The 23,057-nt window shown below is 54.0% G+C and overlaps 1 protein-coding gene across 10 annotated transcripts in view; it reads right to left on the reverse strand.

The window, feature by feature from the left end:
* SPATA13 (spermatogenesis associated 13) overlaps window positions 1–23,057 on the reverse strand; it is a 216,867-nt gene that overhangs the window by 8,126 nt on the left and 185,684 nt on the right. For 9 of the 10 annotated variants that reach the window (XM_036831292.1, XM_036831296.1, XM_036831295.1 and 6 more), the window contains 7 exons: window positions 10,782–10,918; window positions 9,538–9,717; window positions 9,102–9,287; window positions 7,564–7,743; window positions 5,677–5,909; window positions 2,154–2,283; window positions 55–427 (listed from right to left, as the gene is read on the reverse strand). In XM_036831292.1, coding sequence (XP_036687187.1) covers window positions 55–427; window positions 2,154–2,283; window positions 5,677–5,909; window positions 7,564–7,743; window positions 9,102–9,287; window positions 9,538–9,717; window positions 10,782–10,918 — 1,419 coding nt within the window. Of the gene's footprint in view, window positions 1–54; window positions 428–2,153; window positions 2,284–5,676; window positions 5,910–7,563; window positions 7,744–9,101; window positions 9,288–9,537; window positions 9,718–10,781; window positions 10,919–18,816; window positions 18,964–23,057 lie in introns of those variants that run through there. The other variant, XM_036831299.1, reaches the window with a different exon arrangement.

The following is a 23,057-nucleotide window of genomic DNA, read 5'->3' on the forward strand; positions in this document are numbered from 1 at the left end:
CCGCGGGGAGTGAACCGGGAGAGGCGGGGGAGGGGCCGAGACCCCAGGGCTCACCCATCGCCCGGTCCTCCTGCACCCGCCTGCGCTCGTCCCTGCAGGCCTGCAGCCACCGCACCTTGTCCTCAGGCTTCTTGGCACAGAACAGGTGCGCCTCGTCACCCGTCCTGCTGACCAGCTTGAAGGCGTTTCTGACGCCAAGGGTGCGGGCACCGTCGCGGCCGTCCTCCAGGTCCACGAGTTCCACGGCGTCCATGTCCGTGCGGCCGCGGTAGTAGAGCACGTCCCTCCGCAGCAGGTCCTTCTTGCAGGCCACCAGCTGGTGGTCAAACAGGAAGAACGTCCGCTGCTGGCTCTTGCCCTGCCGGGTGACCCTGGTCAGCTCCCCGGAGTGGATCAGCTCCGAGCTGCGCTCGAGGATGTCCTGGCCCTGGAGGGAAGGGTGGACACATGTCCTGAGGTCCCCCGACGCAAGGTCTCAGGGAACCGGGCATCGGGCGGAGCTGGGGGTGGGGAGGCCCTGGCACGAATCCCCACGGGTGGGCCAGTTACACGAGGCCCAAGCGCAGGGCAGGGCCTCAAAGGCCGGTCAGACCTCGGCCGTCAGGCTCCTTGTGCAGGAAAACTCTTCTCTTCCCTATTCCATGGGAAAATGTGATTGAGCCCCTATGTTACCTGAGGGGTCTCCCTTATCAGAAAGATCTGGTGAAAAATTCTGGATGGGTGGGATCCAATCAGGATCCGAAATGGCAGCTGGCCTGGACCGACCCCCGAGAACAAGGAGACCCCCTGTGGCGAGGGGCTCAGTGCTGCAGACTCGGGGGGCTTCTATGCAGCTCCCCAGCATAACTAGCTCAGGGTCTTGGAAACAAGAGGCCAGATGTCAAACTGCCAGCAAGAAATTGGTGAACTTCTGACAAGAAATTATCCCCTAAATGTCAGAGTCCAAGAACAGGAGGAGAAACACACTTCTGTAATACTTAGGTCGGGTCTAATCCAATGTAACTTTGTGGTATTTGGTATGACACTGGCCTTTGATTTTAAGATTTTACTCTCCTCTAGTCCCAGTTATTCACAATAGTTTTTGGAGGCAAAAGATCTCGACTCCGAAATAGCTTTTCTATTTACTTGCCTACAGCGATTCTGTGCCCTGGATTCTTGGCTCACAGGAGACTTAGACCCACGGGCCCCAAGGTCCCGTCTGAACTCCCAGAGTCCATGAGGTACTTGAAAGAAGAGTATTTCTCTCCAGTGTTCACTGCTGTCACCTGCTTTAGTTAAAAACCTAACTTCTCCATCCAAACTTTCACAATCCTTGGGGAGAGTGAGCTCTGACCAATTGATCTGCTGCAGGATGACTCTTGCTGTGTCTGAAAACCATCTGAACAATGTGGGCTTATTGTCCTCGGTGATGGCCTCAGGTGCAGTGGTCCGTGGGTCCCATTCTGCTCCCTCACCTTTCTGTGCTTCAGTTTCCCCATCTGTTAAATGGGGTAATAATAGTTCCTACTTCATAGGACTATTGAGAGGGTTAAATGAGTTCATATATTTAAACGACTCAGACCAGAGCCAGGCATGTGTGAACACAGTACAGGCACTAGCTACTGTCACTAATGTTTTAATAAATAAAAGCATGTGTGTGTGTGCATGTGCGCACTAGGCCATCACCACAGGCTGTGTATCAAGCGCTACGTGGCACTGTCTTACGCGATCCTCACAACAGCCCTACGAGATAGGTAACGTTTCCCTCCCCATCATGCAGATGGACTATCAATCTCGCCCAGATCATACAGCAGTCGCACGCCCACCGTGACGTAGCCTGCGCTGTCACCGTTCTCCAGCTGCTCTCACGGAGCCACAGTCAAGCAGGAGAGACGGGGTGCACGCAATCAGTTGGTTACAGACCCTCTTCAGAGTACTCCCTGGTGGAGGTGGAGGGTAAAGCGTTTGACTGCTAGCTTTAACAATGTGCATCCAAACATCATGCCATTAAAGCCAAGAGCACAGGGCGCCAATCACGGGACACAAAGTGAGCCGTCGCCTTAGACGACCACAGGTCGGGGGTGTGTGGGTCGAGCTGCGCGCTGAGCAGGGAGGGTTCCCAGGTGCCCCACAGCCCACGATGGACCGCAGGTCGGGGGTGGGCTCCCACGTACCTCCCAGCCCACGATGGACACCTGCCACCGTGCTATCTTGTCTATGCTTTCCAGCTTGCGTTTTCGCTCATTGATCAGACAGGCGACGTTCTTCATGGCCTCGTACGCTGCCTTTATGTTGCTGTAATCGCTGCAAAGTGAGGGGTTAATTTTAACCACGTAATGGGCACCTCGCAAATGAGGACCCACGAAACAATACATTCCATCCGTGACTGTACACTGACAGTCTAGACAAGATGGCCTTTAAACAATAGCCTTTGTTCCCCTTCCCTTGTTCCTTCGTGAATAGGCTACAGTTCGCATAGGTTAAGGGAGCCGACCGAATGCCACCCAGAATTCTGTGGAATAAGAATGTTGTCGTTCGTTTCCCAGAAACCACAGTGAAATGAAGCAAAGGCCACAAGAAATAAGTTTTAGTCACAGTGACGACGGATTATTTTCCTTAATAAAGAAACGACAGGCCTCTGTTATCGCTCTGATCGTCACAGAGCTAGTTCTGCCATATAAAGTACTTTAATGATCCCCACCCATTCTCAAGAGTGGTCATTTGCTCTGAGTCAGGGAAGGAGGGGAGGACACAAGTGAGTTACGTAACTGCGGACACGACATTTCCCTCATCCACGCATCTTTACTTCTGGCGCCTTCCACCGGCCACAGTCAAATCAGACTCACATGTCTCCCCCAGCAGCTCCTCTAACCGTGGAGGCACCAGGAAAACTGAAGCTCCGACCTGCACACAAGCTGCCAGAGAGCGTGTCTGGGGCCGGAAAGGTTTACATTCAAGTCTCGCTTCACGTTAATAATTCAGGGACATGTAAACCGGTCGCCCAGCTAACGAGCTAAGTCTTTTCTTTCCCCCCACACTTTCCTGTGTCTTCCAGTACACACAGAGCCTCTGGGTCCAGCCTCTGGACTGGACTGCAGTCCTCCTGCACAGCCAGGAAAAAAGCCTTGGGAGCAGACTCTGCTGTCCACGCACCAAACACCGCTCAGCTGCACTCCTGGGAGGTCCCTGGGCATCCCCCCTACCCCATTCCCGGACAGACCAGACCCCACTGTCTTCAGACAGAAGCGGAGCAGAAAAGGAGAACAAAGTGACACACAGGGGCTGCCAAAATAATGGGAGCAACCCCCCCACCAGAAAGGGCTCCAGCAATGAAGAAAGTGTGCATAATAACTGTATTTTTTTTCTACAAGTTTTTCTGTACAATTCCAGGAAAGAGGCAGCGTGTAATGGTTTTCTAAAATATTTTGTTTTACTTCAGACAAGGAAATGGGCTTTTTGTCATTTCTTTTAAAATGATTTTTTTGGAAACAGCCAGAGTATGCAAATGCCTCATAGTGAAAAATGCCCTTAAAAGAGAAAAATGAAGCGTTGATGGGTGATGAGTACACTCCTGGCATAGCTTCCCTGACTTTCGAGATGTCCTGCTTCTTAATTTGCTTGTTTCTTTTCTCAGGTTCCTCACCACGATGACTTTTTATTCTTTTTAAAAAAATTTCTTCAAATTTGTGACTCGCTTGACTTTGCTATTTTCTTTCTGTCAAAGTTTTCTGATTTTTCCATCAGAAAAAGAAAAACATACATAGCTCTTTCCTTTTATTTATTTCAATCAACTCCTTTCTCTTATTCCTTTCACCTTAATTCTTGAAACTAACATCATCATCTGGGTATGTTGTTTAGCGACCCAGCTCTTTCTTTCGACCTTCTGATCTAATTGCGAAAAGACCCCTTTCCCAGCCCCGGCTCTCCGCAGGAGTCCGGGCGCAGAGGACAGAAGAAGGACCTGTCCCCCGCACCCTCCAGAGCAGGCGCTGCCGTGGAGAATCGTGCTGCTCTCGGGGCAATAGTTAGATGTTAAAACCCAGAGGCGTGCGGTTTGCTGCAGCAGATTTCCTCTGGGCACAGTTTCTCCCCGCTCCCTTTTCCCACTAGACCCCTTCAAGACTGTCCTTCCAAGGGCTGCAGGTGGAGTGAAAGCTTTGCGCCGTGACACGGATGTCACGGATGAGGTCTGGTTCTCATCGAAAGCAATGAGCTTTGCCCTAAAACCTTGCTGGACGACGGCTGTGTCCCCACTGGCCCGCCAGCTCTGGGCTGCTGAGAACACAGCGAGGACCCCACGGCTGCCGGCGAAAGGGGCCCTGTGGTGGAGACCCTTCCCCACATCTCAGAGAGGGGGCAGGCCTGCTCCTGCACATAATGGGTGACAGCTCACGGACAGTCACAGCACGATCAGACGTTGCTCTGTGCACACGGGGAAGTGAAGAGTTGCTACTCGGTAAGCAGAGGTCAGTGTTTTTGGGTCCCTCAGAAGAATTCACAAAGTAAGCCCCAAAGGGAGATGAAGCATTCCGGTAACCGTGACGAGAAGCCCTACGCTCAGAGCCAGAGGGAACAGGGAGGACGGGACTGGGAGACAGAGCAAGCACCGAGCTGGACCAGAAAGGGCTCAGGGCCCAACAGGATCTCAGGAGGATGTGTCCCCCAAGTAGAGCCCGCACACTACGCCACGCCCTTGAGACTCCCTACTCTTTCGGAGTTCAAATTTTTCTGTGTCCTCACCCCTCTGCGAAGGAACTTTTTGTTCCAGCATATAACGCAGTCAGCCCTGCATACCTAGGGGTTCTGCATCCGTGATTCAACCAGCCGCAGATTGAAAATATTTGGGAAAAAGATTCCAGAAAGTTCCAAAGAGCAAAACTTGAATTTGCCACAGGCCAGCAACTATTTACACAGCATTTACATTGTATTTACAACTATTTACATGGTATTTACATCGTATTAGACATCAGAAGTAATCTAGAGATGAGTTAAACTATCTGGGAAGCTGTGCATGGGTTAGATGTAAATACTGAGCCGTTTTCTATAAGGGACTTGAGCATCCTCAGATTTTAGTGACCAGGGGTCCTGAAGCCAATCTCCACGGATACCGAGGTCTGACTGTACTGCTCTGAGGGTGAGCTGGCCTGAAATATCTTAAGGATAAGTAAGAGGAAAGAAAATATTTCTGAAACTGTATTCACACCAATCTATTTTTTGTTAATTGTTTTTATTCACTACTGAGTAACTACAAAAGAGTATTTATAAAACATATGTCAATTATAATGACAGACAACACAATAAAAATCCCCCACCTGCTCATGACACAGTTTAAGAATTAATTCTTATTTTCTAATATCTCTAGAAATGGATATTCAGGAGCCTCTTCAATGACCCCACTTCAGTAGTTAACAACCTTAAACTTTCTAAACGACCTGGAAACGTCTTCCCGACAGCTGACTGAGAGCATCAGGAGGGCACCGCAGCCCACCCGGCACCGGCACCGCTGCTCTGCGCTCCCGCTGCGCGCCGCCCCCCGCCCCCCGCCCCCCGCCCCCGCGCCCCCAGCTGCGTGCCGCTCCCCCCCCCGCCCCCGTGCCCCCTGCGTGCAGGCGTCCAGGGGAAGCCCCTCCCCTGCGCCCACCCCCCGCGCCCCCTGCGGAAGCCTCACGTGACCCTGCATCCTCTTGGGTGCCTCACCTGTGCTCCTGAGTGGTGTACTTGAGCAGCTCGGCCAGCTGCAGCGGGTACTTGCAGATCTTCTGCACGGGCGTCAGCAGGAAGCCGTCAATGGCGATGTCGATCATCTGCTGCAGCAGCCGGCAGGCCTCGAAGAAGTGTCGGTAGCGGCCCTGCTTCATCAGGCCCGCCAGCTCGGCGCAGGCGCCCGGGTGGTTGTTGCAGTACTCGGAGTAGATGGCGAAGCCCTCTTGCTGGGAAGGGGGGCACAGCTCCGTCAGGACAGGGCAGCTCTGGACCCTGACGAGGACGGACAACACCCAGCGCCCCACCCCCGACCCCCGGGGAGGTTCCTGGACGGGGGGCCCGTGGGAAGGAGCCACATCCAGACCCTGGGGGTGGAGGTAGAGGCTGCCGAGGACGCAGAGCCCCGGCCCATGCCAGGCCCGTTCCACAGACCCCGCCCGAAAGGGCGTGTCGGGCGCACAGGCCGCCCTGGGGAGCGGCGCCCTCTGTGTCACCCCCTGTGTCGCCTGATCCAGGAGAAGAGGGAGGTGCTGTCCCTGCGCCTAGCTGCCGCCTGTCCCTTCTCCTCTCCCGGGCAGGTGGGCTTCTCCACGTGAGCAGGAGGACGCAAAGCCCCATCTCCTGGTCACAGGTCTCCTTCCCACCCTGCCACCTGCCATCCACGTAGGGGCCACCTCCCCCGCCCCAGGCTGCCCCGCCCCCTCTGGGACTCCGAGGGGGCCCCTCCCGGCCCCCCGAGGCTCCTCAGCCCCAAGGCCACCTCCTACACACACGTCCACCTGCCCGCAGCTGCGGTGTCTTCGGCCTGGGTCCTACCCCAGTTCATACCTGGCTGTCCTCTGGCTCACCACCTCTCCAGCCAAACCCCTCTTTCTCCGTCCCTGCTGCTGTCACCCTCGCCCAGGCCCACCTCCCTGTCTCCCCAGAAGCAGTGACACCTCTGTCCCCAAGCTAGGCTCTCCTGTCCTCCACAGCAAGATCCGTGTGCCACTCTGCAGCCTCACCTTGGTTGACCTGGAAGCTTCTCTCCTACGGCTTGTTCCCGTGAACCTCCTGCTCTGGCCAAACAGTTCTCCTACGAAGTCCCAAACAGGCCCAGAGCCCTCACGGGCCCACCCCTCCAGCTGGAGACGACCACCAGCAACAGCGTCTCCAGCCGTTTAAAGACAGTCCACCCGAGGATCGGCCCCTGTTCCACAGCCACCGTAACGCTGCTGGGCCCAGAGGAGCGAGTGCTACACTAGCCCGGTCACTGGTGTGACCGCTACTGGTACTGCGCCCTGACTGGCTGGGGGCGGAATCTTCTTCCTCTGAAATCTGTTGTATTAAAAAGTGACAGTCAGTCACCAGTTAGCGAGCTCAGGCCAGCATCAGGAGACTGTTCTGAGGCAGGTACAGGCTTGGGTCCCAGAGCCGCACGCCTTTGGCCTGAATCCACTTCTGCCAATTACTAATGTGTGACCCTGCGTCACTTACTCTCCGGGTGAAGCCTAGCTTCTGCATCTGGAACACGGGGAAAATAATCCTACCTGCGTCACAGCAGTACAGGAGCTGACATATAGCCCTGAACACGGCGATTAACATACAATAGACACCTGGTAGGTATTACTAGAAACTACCCCAAATACAACCCCTAAGTCAAAACCGCATAAAATTGAAAAGATTTTGAAATAATGGACTTGGGGCACTCAGGTAAAGATCAACCATATATAGCAGTCCCCTTAATTTACAAGTGACACCCTCATCCTGCAGGAAATTAATCCAGCAAACAAAGAAAGAAATTAAAGCGGAACAAAACAAAAAGGACCCCTGTGCTTCAGGGAGAAACATTTGAAAATGATTTAGCCGGACGCTATCAGTAAGAAGCGGAGGGTGACGTACGTGTTGAAGAAAGCAGGACCCTATTTCACTCAGGTGAGGCTCCTCTTTATTGTACTGTTTCTCAAGGTCTTTCAGGAACTTTCTTTGGAATTTGTAAATATCTTCAATGTTTCCAAAAATGGTGGCGAGCTGTGCGACCGTGAACATCGCCGTGTGCTTGCGGCACTGTCGAATGTAGCCCTACAAAATAGGAAAGCGATGCCTGGCTTCAAATATTAGAGCTCAAAAATTGGTACTGTCACACTTCTCCTAAACTCTTAAGATAACCATTCTCTCATTCCGAAGTCCACTTCACAGCCGAGAAGGCCTGTCCAATACAGACGCCATCACTGGCTGGGCCACTCAGTGAGCAACGCTCACTGTCACGGCCCAGAGCCAAGAACGGCTTAGCCGAGGGTTCCACCATCACCCAGTTTCTACAGGACACAACACAGACCCGTAGACATCTAATCTGAGGCCTGCGCTAATCAGAGCACCACTAATTCTCTACGCCCAGCGCCCTGGTTGTACGCGGCTTGGGTAGGATACGGAGGTAGGAAGGAAAGGCCATAAAAACGTGTAACAATTATCCCCAAATGGGCACCGTGTCATTACACAGACTGAACTGACTATACGGTAAAACACAGACCACTGACTATTGGGGATGAATTTTAACAGGCTGTAGGCCAGCGGGTCTGGTTTACGTCTGGGCTTCCTCATCCGTAATGGGGGCGCGTGGGACCTGCCCGTGAGTGTCATGGGGTCGAGTTACGCCAGTGAAGGGCACGGTCGTGCTCAACAGTTATCAGCAGTGACTGTTTCCCTAAAATGCCACTTCAGAGGAACTCCCTCAACCGCAGGTTCACACGGAACAAGACGGCTGCCACAAATACGCGCAACGCCAGGGGGTCCTCATCTGGGGGTCAGTCCAACCACACAGCGGGGCGGGGGCGGGGGGAGCACGGCCCGCACTTGGCCTGCCTCCTGCTGGACCCTCGCAGCTGAACGGAAGGCGCAGGCATCAGCATTCACGGCCAGGATGCCAGAGTGACCAGGCGGGGCGCACGACGGTCTAGCGAAACACTCTACAGAATCCACAGAATCGAAAAATACCACAGGGGAGAGACTTGGTTGCCGAGCGGGATCCCAGACCCTGTAGGACAGAGCCCGGGACGTCACCAGACGTCTGCACCTGAATGACTCAGGGTCTCGCTGTGCATCAGAGATGAGATGCAGTGGTTGGTGGAGGGTGACAAACCTTCGGTTCTTTGTGAAGTCAGCTGGGTCTCACTTAAAGGTGCCGCCTCCCCGGAATGTCACTCCCTCTGAATACCCGTGGCAGCTAAGTCCCGCAAGGAGGTCGCTGCATCTCACCCTGCAAACGGCCGGCCGCTCACGCTGCCCAGGGTGGACCAGCACCTGGTGAGCGAGTGGCCTGTACAGGGACCACGGGCGGGGGTGGCGATGGGGCTCCAGGAACACGCGTGCGCAGAGGGTCTGGCTGGGCGCCGAGGGGCCGCACGGCACGTCACTCGGCGCCACGAGGCCCCCAAGCTCACCTCGCAGATGTCCCGGAGGTGCTTGATGTACACCCGCTCGGTGTCCATGATCTCCTGGATGACGTTGGTCCGCATCTGCCGCTTGCTCTCAGGGTGCTTGTGGCGGCCCCGGCCCGCGTCCTCCGCCGGCTCCTCGCCCGGGCTGCCGCTGGCGCCCTCCGAGAGCTCCTCCTGATTGACCCGCAGCTGCGGTCACACGCAGGGCACAGGTCAGCGGGCGGCACCAGGCCCGCCCCCGGTTTCCACGGTGAGGGGGGGGGGGGAGGGGGCCGGGCCTGCATGCGCCGAGCTGAGCATCGCAAACGCCAAGCCGCCCCGCTGACCCCGGTGGGAGGTCTCCCTTCCCCCACCCCAGCCTCCAGGGAGTCTGGTTCAGAGGATGACGAGGGGACAGTGGCTCTTGCCCCTGAGCCCCCAAAGCCAGGAAGACACTCACTCGGACGAAGCTGGCGGGGAACCAGGCCTCCCTGTCCGCGCTGCGGCCCCACCACCAGTCCTTGTGGGAAGCTTCCAGGACCTGGATGACGTCGCCGGCCTTGAAGCCCAGCTCCTGCTCATCCATGGTCACGTGGTCCCACAGGGCCTCGGCGCAGACCACGCTGCCATCGCTGATCAGCTGGAATGGAGAGGCGGGCGCTCAGCACGGAGCCCGGGGACCCTGGGCTCGCCCGGCCCCCAAGTGTTCACACCGATGGCGCTCAGCGTGTGACGTCACACGACAGGGATGCGGAAGAGTACCAGGCGGGCGCCCCTCCTGTGCTCTTAAAGGAACCCCCAGGTCCACTCATCTGTGCATCAGTCATCCAGCAAGTGTGACTATCTGGACGGTTCGCCCCGGAAAGGGTTTCTGAGCAGCCAAACTAGACGTCGTGGAGCCGAGCCGTCAAAGGCCAGCACACCCTTTCCCGCAAGCCCCTCACGGCATCACCCAGGACCTGCTCTTCGTTCTTTCCTCACAATCTGAGCAGACTCTGCATCTCACTGTGTCCTTTACTGCAATTAGAGAGAACACAGCATGACGTCTGGATGTTCAGCAGGTAATCTAAGCTCGTCCGTGAGCCGGCTGTAGGGGCGGAGGACCGTGCAAGCCCTCAGCTCCCGGGATGTCACGGGGACACCGTGGATCCTACAGCAACAACTGGTGATGCTGCCACTGAGAAGTTACACGCCAGGCGCTCTGTTCATGAGCTCCAAAGGCTGGAGGCGCCTTCTGGAAAGACTGCTGTAAAAAGGCCTAACGATGCCGAGGGGCAGGGAGAAGCGCAGATCCGTGGTGAGAAGCACGTGGTTAACTTCAGCTCTGCCCTCTGCTAGCAAGTGGTTCAGCCTCTTAGTCTCAGAGCGTTTGCTAAAATGTGGACAGTAATGTTCACCTCCTAGATTTATCATGAGACAATAAATGTAGGGAGGGCAAATCCTGAACTGACGGAGAAGCCCTCTCCAAGCATAACGGTGGCTGCTCTGACCAGGAGGGGTGCCTTTAGTTAGCTACCTGCGACACTTAATCACATAAATCATCCTTGAAAATACAAGAAAACCATAACGGTTTTCTAACCAGACTTCTAGGTTTTAGCATATGTTCACTAAGAAATAATCAGAGAGCGAAGTACGAGTGGGTTCCGGGCCCTGAAAACCGGGCCTCCTGCCCCGGCTGCGGCCGTGTGGAATTAAGCCCCGCACCTCGTTGATGGCCAGCTGCTCCCCGCCCGGCTGCAGGTACCGGGGGCTGGCCCGACAGAGGTCTTCATAGCTGTAGTCCTCCTCGCTGCCATTGTCATCCGCTAGGGCAGACGGCTCCGCACCGCCATCAGAAGAAACTGAGAGAGAGAGAGAGAGAGACGGTGCAGTTTAAAGGACCCAGCTAATATCAAAAATATAACCACGAAACCTATGACCTCTGAGAACGTGCCCTCAGCGGAAAGTAACCATTTGTATCTAACCCAGAATAAGAGACCATTAGAAAATGTCCACTGATCTGTTAATCCAAAGGTAGCAGTCGAGGCTAAGGAGAGCCGGGGTTGAGTGTCCCCATCGGTAAGAAAGGGGACATTTCAGAGACTATTGCCAACGGTGACGCACAGGGTTATTTTGCGAGTCAGGATACTGAGTGAACGATGTGTGATTTAGTTGGAAATTTGTGCTCCAAAGTGGATATAAAAAATATAGATAATGTTCAAGTCATGTGTCAATAAGCTTGAGGCGGAAACGAAAGTGGAAAATATTGATACAATCCTTTTTTTAAAAAGTGTCCTGCTTCCCTCGTTTCCCTGCCAGGCACAGCGAGGTGCTGCTAAAATCAGAAGCTGCTGACGGTATCGTATGTGAAGTCATGCACCATGCTTCCTGGTTGTCACAGAGCGAAGGGCCAGAACTCAGTGTCAGAATGAGGAGTTACCTGGCACCTTTACCAAAGAAAGAGAAAGCCCTTAGGAGGATGGGTGTGGCATTTTGGACGGACCACCTGGCACTCCGATCTCCTGCTGGGACGGTAGGCTCCTCACCAAGGCTCGTCGGTCACTGAACGTCCCCTGTGAGGACAAGGCCCCATGGCGGAGGCACCTGCCTCTTGCCTGAGGACGCAGTGTGGCTGGCCTTGGGCACGAGGGCATCTGACAAAGGATGGGGCCGGAAGGCAAGCCTAAGGGTTAGAGCATGCACCGGCGCTGCTCTCGCGGGGCCTGAGCAAGGGAGTGGCAGGTTTGAACAGAGGTCCCCTGGTACCACAGAAAGAAACCAGGTGTTAGAGTCACGAGGCCGGGTCTGAACCGTAGCCCCGCCCCTTCCGGGCGGGGACCGGAACCAGGCAACTCAGACTCTCCCAGCGCCACACCCTTCTGCTGTAAACGGCAGTTTCTTTCTTTTTGCAGAATTAGGTGGGATGATGTGTGTCACGTTCCCAGCATCCCTGGTCCGTGGCTGGGACTCGCTCAAAGGAGCCACCGTGGTGACGGCAGCGAGCGCGGTCGTGGCTGGGCTGAAGGAGAGCGAATGGCCTCAGCACGCGGCGGGCGGGGCGGACGCTGGGCCCCGGAGACCGCAGGGAAGGCGGGTCAGCTGGATCGGGAGGGCCCACCGTGACGCAACACGGAACCGGCCGCCGGAAGCGCCGTGCAAGGACCCGCACGTCCAGCTGACGTGGCAGCAACAAAGAGGGGCAAGTCAACGATGAATCGGAAACTCCCGAATTACTGGGCGAACTTCCCAGAGCTGGATGCTGGTGGGATAGCTCCGTGCGCCCTGCTTCTTTCAAGGACCTGAGAGTCGGGATTTCTAGTAACTTTATTCTCGGGGGATAGGTCTGCTTTCTAAACTGAGGAACCTGTTTTTAAAAATGAGAGATTTTCTTTTTATTTTTAATTTGTGTTTTATTTTATTTTTTAAAGTGAGATATTTCCTAGTCTTTATTTTGTACTGAGTCTTCAAGATCTGATGTGCGTCTTACATTCCCAGCCCATCCCCTCTGGACGAGCCACGTTTCGGGTGCCCTGCAGACACCTGTCCGTCCCAGGACCGGGCTCCCAGCTCTGCACACCAGGCCCCCAGGGCTCTCCTCCTGCCCTCACTCCGGCCCTGCCACTCGCTCGATGCACACCTCCCAGGGGTGTGTGTGTGTGTGTGTCTGTGTCCATCCTCAGGCCCCGTGCAGCCCCTCCTGCCCTGCGCTGTGGTCACAGCGCTCTCAGGCAGAGGACACGAGGTCACCTGGCCGTTGCTGGGGTGCGTCTGGGGGGTGGGGAGAAAGCCCAGAGGAAGCAAACGCACTTGCGGTAAAGGCACGAGCCTTTCTCATCAGGCCACCAGGGAGGTAACGGTAAGGCTGCAACCCTCCTCTGACCGGGGCCCTCGGGGGCAGCTGCCCCAGCATGCGCCCACTAGCACGGTGGCTAACGGCGGGCCTGGTCTGTCGGGGCCCAGAGCATCCCTCCTCCTCCCGTCTCAGCGGGACCGCTGCGCTCAGGAAAGTCAAACACCTGGGCCCCTCCCCACATGGAGTCAGAAACCGCGCTGTCCCTAAAGACCCTCCGAACTGCGTTTCCCAGGAGAATTCTTTACCACCTCGTCTGGCGTTGCTACGAAAATCAGTAAAGGGGAAAAAAGCCAGGTGATAACGTGCAAAGCCAGAGTTCACAGGAGTTTAATGAAAAAAGGATTCCGTCAAAAAAAGGCTGAACCTTTACGGGAGGCAGAGGGTAGAGTTATCTGAAAACAGACGTGAACCTCGCATGCTGGACGGTGTCTGACCGCATCACGAACGCCTGGAAAAGAGGTCCGGCCGAGGGGCCTCATGAGAGCGTTTGGGTCCCTCGGGTCAGCGTGTCCTGAGCCGCGGAAACGAGGTGGTCCCCGTGCTGTCAGCCCGCTCGGCGGGGCAGGGCGGGGGGCCCGGGCGGGAGAGACGCCGTGTGTCCGGGGACCAGCGAAAGAATCGGAGCAAAAGCACCTAGCAAATGTCCTAGCTTGACCAACTTTCCAGCTAAATGAGCTCGAGCCAGCCTCTGGGCCTCTTCCACCCCACGTGCCCATCTGTATGATGGGCACAAGTCCACACGTCCCATCTGTTCAGAGGTCACTCTTCCGCCTCACGTCCCACGTCTGACCCGTCCGCAAATCCGGACCCTCCCCTCAGCGTGTGTCCAGAACCTGCCGCTCCCCACGGGTCCCCACGACTCAAGCCTCAGCCACCTCGAGCTGGGTCACTGCAGCAGCCCCTCTGCGCCCCCGTCCCGCCCCGCCCCCTCCACGAGTCTCACCAAAGCGGCCAGAGTGATGGTGCTAAACCCCCCAGACATCGGACCACTCAGGACCCTGCCCCAAGCCACCCACGGGGGACAAAGCCCAGGTCCTTGAAGACCCCCCAAAACACACACCGTATCTCCCCCCCCCCGACTCAGCTCTGACCCTGACGGCTGTCCGCTTCCTGCACCTGGCTCCCCTCCTCAGGGCCTGCTGTTCCCTCCCCCAAGGCCTTCCCCGACATCCCACCGAAAACGGCCCCGTCTTCTTTCCCGGTTTATTTTCCCCACAGCATTTATCACCACCTAAGATACTTTGCTTGTCATCTGTCTCCCCCAACTAAAAGGTAAGCTAGCCCGTCATTTTTGCCTGCTTTGTTCTCCACTGTACTCCTGGTACCCGGACCACTGCCTGGCACGCAGGCAGCCAGCACTGCCTGGCTTGCAGGCTCGGTAGTTGTGGCACATGGGCTCAGTAGTTGTGGTACGCGTGCTCTAGAGCGCAGGCTCAGTAGTTGTGGCTCACGGGCCCAGCTGCTCCGCGGCACGTGGGATCTTCCCGGACCAGGGCTCGAACCCGTGTCCCCTGCATTGGCAGGCAGATTCTTAACCACTGCGCCACCAGGGAAGTCCGACAATGGGAGTCTTATAAAAAAGGCCAACGATGAACGTGTCCACACTCCTTGGGAGGGTGACGTTCCTCTGTCTGAACCTGGATTTCACGTCTGTGAGGGGACAAAACCTGACAACTGATCCTCAAGGTGAGTTTTTAGGAGAGGACACATCACACATCACCAACAACGGAAAACTTTATCCTGTAACACGCGCCGGAGGTTAAGGCCTTCCTACAGGATCCTGAGTCCCACTCGCGGCAACCAGGCCCCCAGCCCGTGTCCCGGCAGGAATTTTTCTCAGGAAAAATCAGATCTCTCCTGTTTGGCTTAATTTTGCACGTTTAAGGACTTTTGGTCAGAGGGATGGGATTTCAAAAGCACAAGACCTTGCTGGGACCCCAGCCAGGCCCCGTTAGAAAAGGCCCCGAGCTTTCCCGAGCCTTCCTTTCTCTTTGCAGCTGGGGAAAACTGTCCCCTTACCTGTCACACGGGGTCGGGGAGGGCAGGGTACAGATCAGGGGAAGGTAAGAGCTACCACGGCGGGTGTCACAGCCGGGCACCTGCCGTGCAGGCCACGTGGGTGTGGACACCCATCGCCTGACCGGCACAGCATTCTCCAGGGCTGTCCCACTAAAACAAGGGTCGCTTCAGGGAAATTCCCGTACTTAGAATGATCCGTTAAAAACACGGACGTTAGGAAACCTCCTGCCGGTCACTCAGGCTTCCTCAGGTTGGACATAAGCTGTTCTCACGTGCCATCCTAACAGCAGAAACGGCAAAGCCAGGCAGGCGGGCGGGTGGGCGGTCTGAGCTCAGAGCCCAGGGCGGCCTTCACGGGGAGCTGCTGCGGCCGTGTCTGGACCACCGGCCAGGTCCCTGCACCCGGCGCGGCCCCCGAGCCCCAAGATGCAACAGAGGGCATGAACCCGGCCACAGGGGGCCCTGGATGTCAGAACACGCCCCCCGACTCCAGGGCCACTCCTCTAGGGTGGATGGCGTCCCATCACAGGGGGGCGTTCAGAAAACACAGATTCCTGCGCCGGACCAGGGAGCCAGGCTCTCCTGGGGGAGGGGGGCAGGAGGGGGTGTTTGCTGAGAATCTCTTTCCAAAGCTCCCCAAGCGATTCTGACGCCTGGCTACATTTGTAAGCCACAGGCACTCAAGCTAAACTTCCTTCACCCCACGTGCAGGGGTCTGCCCTGGGATGTGCGCTGTGTGGCCCGTCTACACAGCGACAGAAGCTGGAGAACAGTGGATTCTGATCTCGTTGCTTGAACACCTCCGCTTTAGCCACTTTGTGAGCGTTCCCTGCGTTCTACAAAAAGGACGCGATCCTTCGGTCCACACTGACCTGTCCACCGGGAGCGATGTCCCCACCCAAAGAGCCCATCAAGTTCCCCCTTCTCCTTCGGGGCGGCCAAGCCCTCACTCCCTGGTGATGGGTGATGATTTTCCACTCTCCTGCCTACGTTCCCTGCCCCTGTGCAGCAACGGTCTCCGGTTTTAAAACGTTCACATTTACACTGTCATTGTATTTTAGCCGTTGCACTACCATGTCCTCCTTAGCTGTGCGTGTGTCTCTCCTCACACCTGCCCCACTCTTGCCCCAGCGCTGACTTCCTCAGGAACAAGGACCGTGCTTATTAGTGTCAGTTCCCCAATTAAAGCACGAAATTCTTCCTGTCTAGAATCTAACGTTGCTTTTAGGAAAGTCACTATTAGCCTAATTTAGACTTTCAAACCACTTTCCATACATAGTATTTTTGACTCTTTTAAACATGCTGACATTAAGAAGGTCAAAAAGGTACTAGAAATGGACATGCTACCCTTCACTGATAACCTTTTATAATGTCCACGGGTCTTCTGGAAATAGCCCTCCCAGCAGAGAACTTTACATCTGGACTCAACTCAGGGCCTCGGCCACCTCCTGATGCCCGAGCAGTGACGGGAGTCATGTCACGGCGGAACTTAATTTACACCAAACCTCCAAGGTGCACTGTTTCTACAACGAGTTTAAAAAGGTTTGTTTTAAACCACTAAAAGTGAAAATTTTTCCTTCTTCTCAATGTAAAGGCAAATCCTGCCCTAGAGGTGTATCCTATATGCTCTCTATCACCTGTGGAAGGGGCACTCCGAGCCCTGAGACAGGCAGGTTGGGGTTTGGGCCGGGAGCCCCGGGCAGGCACCGCCCCCAGGGTCTCTGTGCTCCTGGGGACGCAGCAGCTGGACAGTCCTCAGCCTCCAACCCAGACCTGGGTTTAGGCTCTGGGTTCCTCAGTGTCCTGCCACGAGCCCTGGCGTTCTACCCTGGGCTTGTCCCTTGCAGTCTGTTTTCTCCTCTCTTCCTTGGGTTTGGCTCTGACCGTGGCTGCCCGTCCGTCCCAGCCTCGCCCCTCTCCTCCGCTCGGCCGCCCCCTGGCAGCTCGAGGCTGCTCACCACGCCCCTCCCAGCTCCTGGCAGCTGCCTTGCAGGCTGGCTGCACAAATCCTGAGGAGGAACCCTTCCAGTCTCACCGCATCCCCGGAATGAGCTCACAATGTGTACCAGGCACTGTGCTAAGCGCTTAAATAAATCATCTCATCCAAGCCATGTACGCCTCCTGGAATTATTACTGTCTGTAAATTAAACAGGAGGAAACTGTGGCTCAAAGAGGTTAAGGAACTGCTCCCCGGCGGTGGGGCTGGAATTCAACCCCAGATCTGTCTGTCTCCCAAGCCATCCTGCCGTGCACCTGCCTGGCCCCGGCCTCTCTGAGCCGCAGTGACTGGACAGCTCCCGCCCCCAGTCCCTGCAGGACAGCCCTCCCGGGAGCCGCCAAGCTGTTCCGTAGGCCCCCTGGCCAATCAGGGATCTCAAAGAAAACAGAGCCCCCCCATTCGGCAAGCTCTCCGCTTTATTTTACGCTGGCATGTCACTTAAGGCTGATTAAACATTGCGTTTGCATCACACGCACATACACGCTTCGTACAGCGAGTACATGAAAGACGGTCCCGGGAACACACCGAACCAGCGGGAAAGAGACGATTCGGGCCGAGCTGCCTCCTTCTTTCTCTGCACAGCCAGGCTCCTCAAAGGCCGGCAGGGCTGGAGTGCGGGAGCCCGAGGGCACACGGGGAGCGGGGCGCGGACCCCACGCAGGAGGCCTGACCAGCTGCGCATCCCAGCGACGGGAGAGCATCCCGCTCAGCGTGGAGGCTGCGTCTAGCCTCCCTCGGCCTCCGCACACTGGGAATGAGGACTGGGACCCGTGCCCGCCCCGGGAGCAGAGGAATGCGGGGGGGCGGCCTCCTTCAGGCCCGGCTGCCCTGGAATAAACACAGGCGCGCACACACCCCTCCCCCGCCCAGGGTGAGGCCGGGCGGCCAGCACTCCTCCACGCCGGACAGTGGGACCACCGGCCACTCAAGTGACAAGCACAGCCACTTGGCAGGCAGGCCTGTGCTCTGAACGCAGGAATATCTGGGCTACTTCTTTTTCTTTTTCTAAATTTTTGTTAGTGAAGAGGCCAGAAGTAGAAGCCCTAACCACATCCCTGTCTGCTGTCAGCCTGCACAGAAAGCCAACCAAAACAAGGAGGAAGCACAAAATACACCCTGCATTGCAAGGCCCAAGGCTGACTTCAGACTCACCTATAATTCCCATTCATTTCAGCCTGAGCTACTGATTTAAGGCAAAAACAGCGACAAGACTTTTTTTTTTTAAAGCATCCTACTGCATCCATGTGTAGCAGTCAGCCAGAATTCTTTCTGTGAAGCATTTTTTCTTACTCCTTTTAAAGAATACATGGGTTCCAATTGATAACTTCCTAGTATCAGAGAACCATGTTTCTTTCACACTTAAATAGGAATTAGTCTAGCTGACAACACTCGCAAAAACACTGACAAGCAAGGTGGGATAAAGCACCATACAGTAACTGAGTCTTGGGCAATAACACTTTTGCAAACAGTCGACAGTATTTTTCAAAAATCAATTCATACCCTTAAACCTCACACACCCCAAATTAGCAAGGAACACTGTTACGGACCCCAACAATAATCTCCTGTATAAAGAAATTTCATGTAACAGAAGCAAAGACTAGCACAACAAAAACCAGATCCGTAACTCATAACGGATAGTCCACGTTTGATTCTTAGTACTTTCTATTTCACACCAACGGCTGTGCTGTAACCCAAACCAGCTTCTCTGATTCACTGTGCCCATGCCTAGAACTGCCCTCAGGACCCCGGACCGGGACAAGTGAGCTTTCTCTCTCTCTCACACACACACACCCGACAAGAAGCAGCGGAGAGAGCCCTGCAACTTGCAAGGACACAGAGAGGAATCGGCAACATGGCCAGACACAGGAGTCCATTCTTTGCACACGTACCCAGGTGAAGGCTTTCCAGACTCCAGAATCTTGCAATTTCCCCTCTAGCCACCATCCTTCTGTTTGGAAAACAGCCACGTTCAGAGCGGGGCTGGGGGTTGACTGAGCATCACGGAGACTCGCACAGGCTCTGGCTGCGGAGACGACAGAATCGCTTATTCACTGCTGACGCCTGTGCCTGCCCGGCCAGAGCCTCACTGCTCACAGCGCCCGCCCACGGGCGGCTGAGGTTACAGCCTCAGACTGGACGGCGGGGAGGAAAGCCTAAACGCAGGCCAGACGGCCACCCAGGAAACCAGGCACCGCATCTGCCTACCAGGGGCCCCAAGGGCCTCCGATGACCGTGGGAGAAAGGCAAGGCGCCTGCTGCTATTCATTACAATCCCAAAGCCCGAGGCAGACCCGAAGAGAACTTTCAAGATGTAAGCTATTATATACAGGATGGACAAACAACCGGCTCCTACAGGGAACTATATTCACTATCCTGTGATAAAGTATAATAGAAAAGAACACTTTAAAAGAATGTATGTATATGTATAACTGAATCACTCTGCTGTACAGCAGAAACTGACACAACATTGTCAATCAACTGTACTTCAATTAAAAAAAATAAAGGGGCGGGCTCAGAAGAAAAAAAAGAAGGAAACTATTTCATGGGGGAAGAAGCAGAGAGGTCACTAGGTTCAAAACTGGAGTTGGGATTTCACGCTAAGGCACGACAAAAATTTCAGTTGTGATGTTACACTATGTTAACTGCAAATCTGTAAACTCATTTTAAAAGTGGGATTTGGGGCTTCCCTGGTGGTGCAGTGGTTGAGAATCTGCCTGCCAATGCAGAGGACACGGGGTTCGAGCCCTGGTCTGGGAAGATCCCACATGCCGCAAAGCAACTAGGCCCGTGAGCCGCAATTACTGAGCCTGCGCGTCTGGAGCCTGTGCTCCACAACAAGAGAGGCCGCGACAGTGAGAGGCCCGCGCACCGCGATGAAGAGTGGCCCCCACTTGCCGCAACTAGAGAAAGCCCTCGCACAGAAACGAAGACCCAACACAGCCAAAAATAAATAAATAAATAAATTTTAAAAATAAAAAATAAAAATAAAAGTGGGATTTGTTTAAAAACACATACGTAAATGTGTGTACCTTCTACGATGTGACAAGGCTATGCATATCTTTTACTATATAAAGTATCTGTTCTATATATTATGATGAGAATTGTCTTTTTTTTAAAAGAGGCTCTCTCTAGCTGACACGGGTTATTTATTTCCTGTATACTTTTTTCCCAGTTATCTACAATGAGCAAGTCATATTGTGAAACGACACCTATTAACAAACAGCTTCCTTCAATTTCCTCACAACACGAAGATGCTGACTTTTTAAGTTAACGAGCAAGGAGACGGTATACACTGAGTAGTGATCACATGGTCGTCCCCCAGTAAATGGCGAAAAAACTGAGCCCGTGAGCGCGTGCCGGCTCTGGGGTGATGGGCGCCCTGGCATCACTGCACCAGTTCAAACCCCCAGGGGCTCCGTGTCTGGTCTGTACAGCGGGGACAACCAGGCTCCGACAGCGCTCTCAGGGTTCCCGAGAACATATCACCAAGTTTAGAACAATGCGGGCACTTTCTTGGGGATAAATGAACAGGACAGATCATGCGGCAGCTACTCTGACAAACCTCAGGTCCACTGACCATGCTCGATGGACAAAGCTGCGTGATCAGTTACGACACCCACGCCGACCATGTGCTTTATCATAGGCTTTTCTCATCTTTAACTATTTGTGGCTGTTTCTGTTGATTTGGTGCATCCCACCTTTAAATCCAGCGAAGGTTTCAATAAACCACACCAAAGGCGAAACCTGCGAGCACACATACACCACTCACAAAACCGATCGGCTTCGAATCTACCCCTTGCAAGTGTTTTTAAACAATGATTGAAAAGAGTAACATTTTTAAAAACGATTAATAGACAGTTCATTCAATAGGGGTACACCTATTCTTTCTTTTTTCTTTCTTTCTTCCTTCCTTTCTTTCTCCCTCCCTCCCTCCCTCCTCCCTCTCTCCCCCCATATATATATATATATATATATATTATATATATATATATATATTTTTTATTGGCCGCACTGAGAGACATGTGGGATCTCAGTCCCTGACCCCCTGCAGTGGAAGCATGGTGTCTCGACCACTGGACCCACCAGGGAATTCCCAGGGCATATCTATTCTTAATAAAGGCAGTGCTTCATTAAATGACAGACTCAAAAGATTCCTTGAAATTGTTTTTCAGGGCAGACCACTCTCTGTGAGGCAAGGTTTCCTACATCCCATGTGGAATACTAGTATAATATGGTCCATGAAAAACGTTTGAAAACCACTGAACACTATATCTATTTCCTGGAAATCCAGAGGATACATCAGTCCCCACAGGCTACAAATCCAGATCGTGACATCTGTGTCACCTTGTTTAACACAGAATTTCCCATAAGGCCACAAAACTCTCTGTTTACAATAACACGTATTACTGCCCCAAAGGGTGCGGTCCGGGGACCAGCGGCGCCGGGTGACTGGAGAGCCGGTCCCTGGTGGGGAGTGAAGATTGCGGACCCCACCGGCCTGTGGAATCACAGCCTGACTTTAACCAGACCCAGGGATCTGGGATCAGAGGCACACTCAGGCTTGAGAAGTGTTAATTCAGAAATGAATGAAGACCATGGAATGCAAGGGTGGACCTGGTTTTCGTTAGAATGAACAAGTGAAACGCTGAATATTGAGACACAAAGCAGTGAAACGGATATTAATTCTGATGAGCATCCTTTCTAACAAAGCTTAAAATCCAGCAGGAGGTAAATAAAATCCAGAGTGTTTTCATTTTCTTAAAATTTTTTTCTGGTTAAAATTGCAAGTTTTCAAAAAGAAAAAGCTCTCTTGGCCACATTTCCTTGGTATTGTCTTAACTTGGTTCTACGGCTCACTTTCACTTTCCCTGGGCAGCTGGTACAAAGGGCAGCTTCTGTTTCCCAAGGACTTTTTCTAAATCCAGAGATGGGGTCAGGGTGCTAGATTAAGGTCCTTGGGATTTTAGGATCTTAAACCAAAGGCACTCACTAAGTAAACTTACTCTACTGCACACAGACTCAAAACAAACATAAAGATAAAAAGAAGGAAAAAAGTAAACAAAAACTGCATTTCAATGGGGCAACTTCTCAAAGGAAGATGACCCAAAAAATGCTTCCAAGATATTTTTGGAAGAAGCTACAGAGAAGGTTAGACTTTAGGTCTGGAAAGTTCTTTAGCGATTAGAGCCTATATTTACCAGATCAATAAGAATACTGCAACAAAGACCTTAAGCATAGTTGAAGGAAGTCTTAACCTCCTCCACCCCCCCAAACCCCTCCCTCCCCCCAACCCCTCCACCCCCGGCCAACACACGAATCTATTCTCCTTGGATAAGATGCTGCCGTATGGTCAGGACTAGGCTGTCACCAACCTTGACTACTGGTACCACGAAAAGAATTCAGCAAGGGATTAAGTCCCACGGGAAAGTGGAGAAATCCAAATTATACATTAATATCAAATATTCAGAAATCAGAGATGATAAAATAAAAGTCAGAATCACGTGGGATGTTACGATCATTTTTACTCTACAGTAAGGCTATTTTCGGCCCAGTGGCCCTAAGACCCCTACGTAGTTACATCCATATGTATGGAAAAGGAGGCTGCTGGCGAGGTAAGTTAGCGGTGGAACCTCAAACTCAAACCAGTGCTCATCCCGCCACCCGTCCAGGACCGGTTCTTGAGATGAGCAGGTGGTCGTTAAGGTTCCATTCAGCTCTGAATTTCTGGTATCTTCTTAAGTACAATACGGTACAGGTTTTCTTTTTCTTTTTTTTTTCTTTGGCTGCATTGGGTCTTCATTGCTGTGCATGGGCTTTCTCTAGTTGCGGCGAGCGGAGGCTACTCTTCATTGCAGTGCGCAGGTTTCTCATTGCAGTGGCTTCTCTTGTTGCGGAGCACGGGCTCTAGGTACGCGGGCTTCAGTAGTTGTGGCTCGCGGGCTCAGTAGTTGTGGCTCGCGGGCTCTGGAGCGCAGGCTCAGTAGTTGTGGCGCACGGGCTTAGTTGCTCCGCGGCATGTGGGATCCGCCCGGACCGGGGCTCGAACCCGTGTCCCCTGCATTGGCAAGCAGATTCTTAACCACTGTGCCACCAGGGAAGTCCAGGTACAGGTTTTCTTACATGGCCACCG

Source organism: Balaenoptera musculus, chromosome 18 (assembly GCF_009873245.2).
Source record: "Balaenoptera musculus isolate JJ_BM4_2016_0621 chromosome 18, mBalMus1.pri.v3, whole genome shotgun sequence".
Taxonomy (NCBI): domain Eukaryota; kingdom Metazoa; phylum Chordata; class Mammalia; order Artiodactyla; family Balaenopteridae; genus Balaenoptera; species Balaenoptera musculus.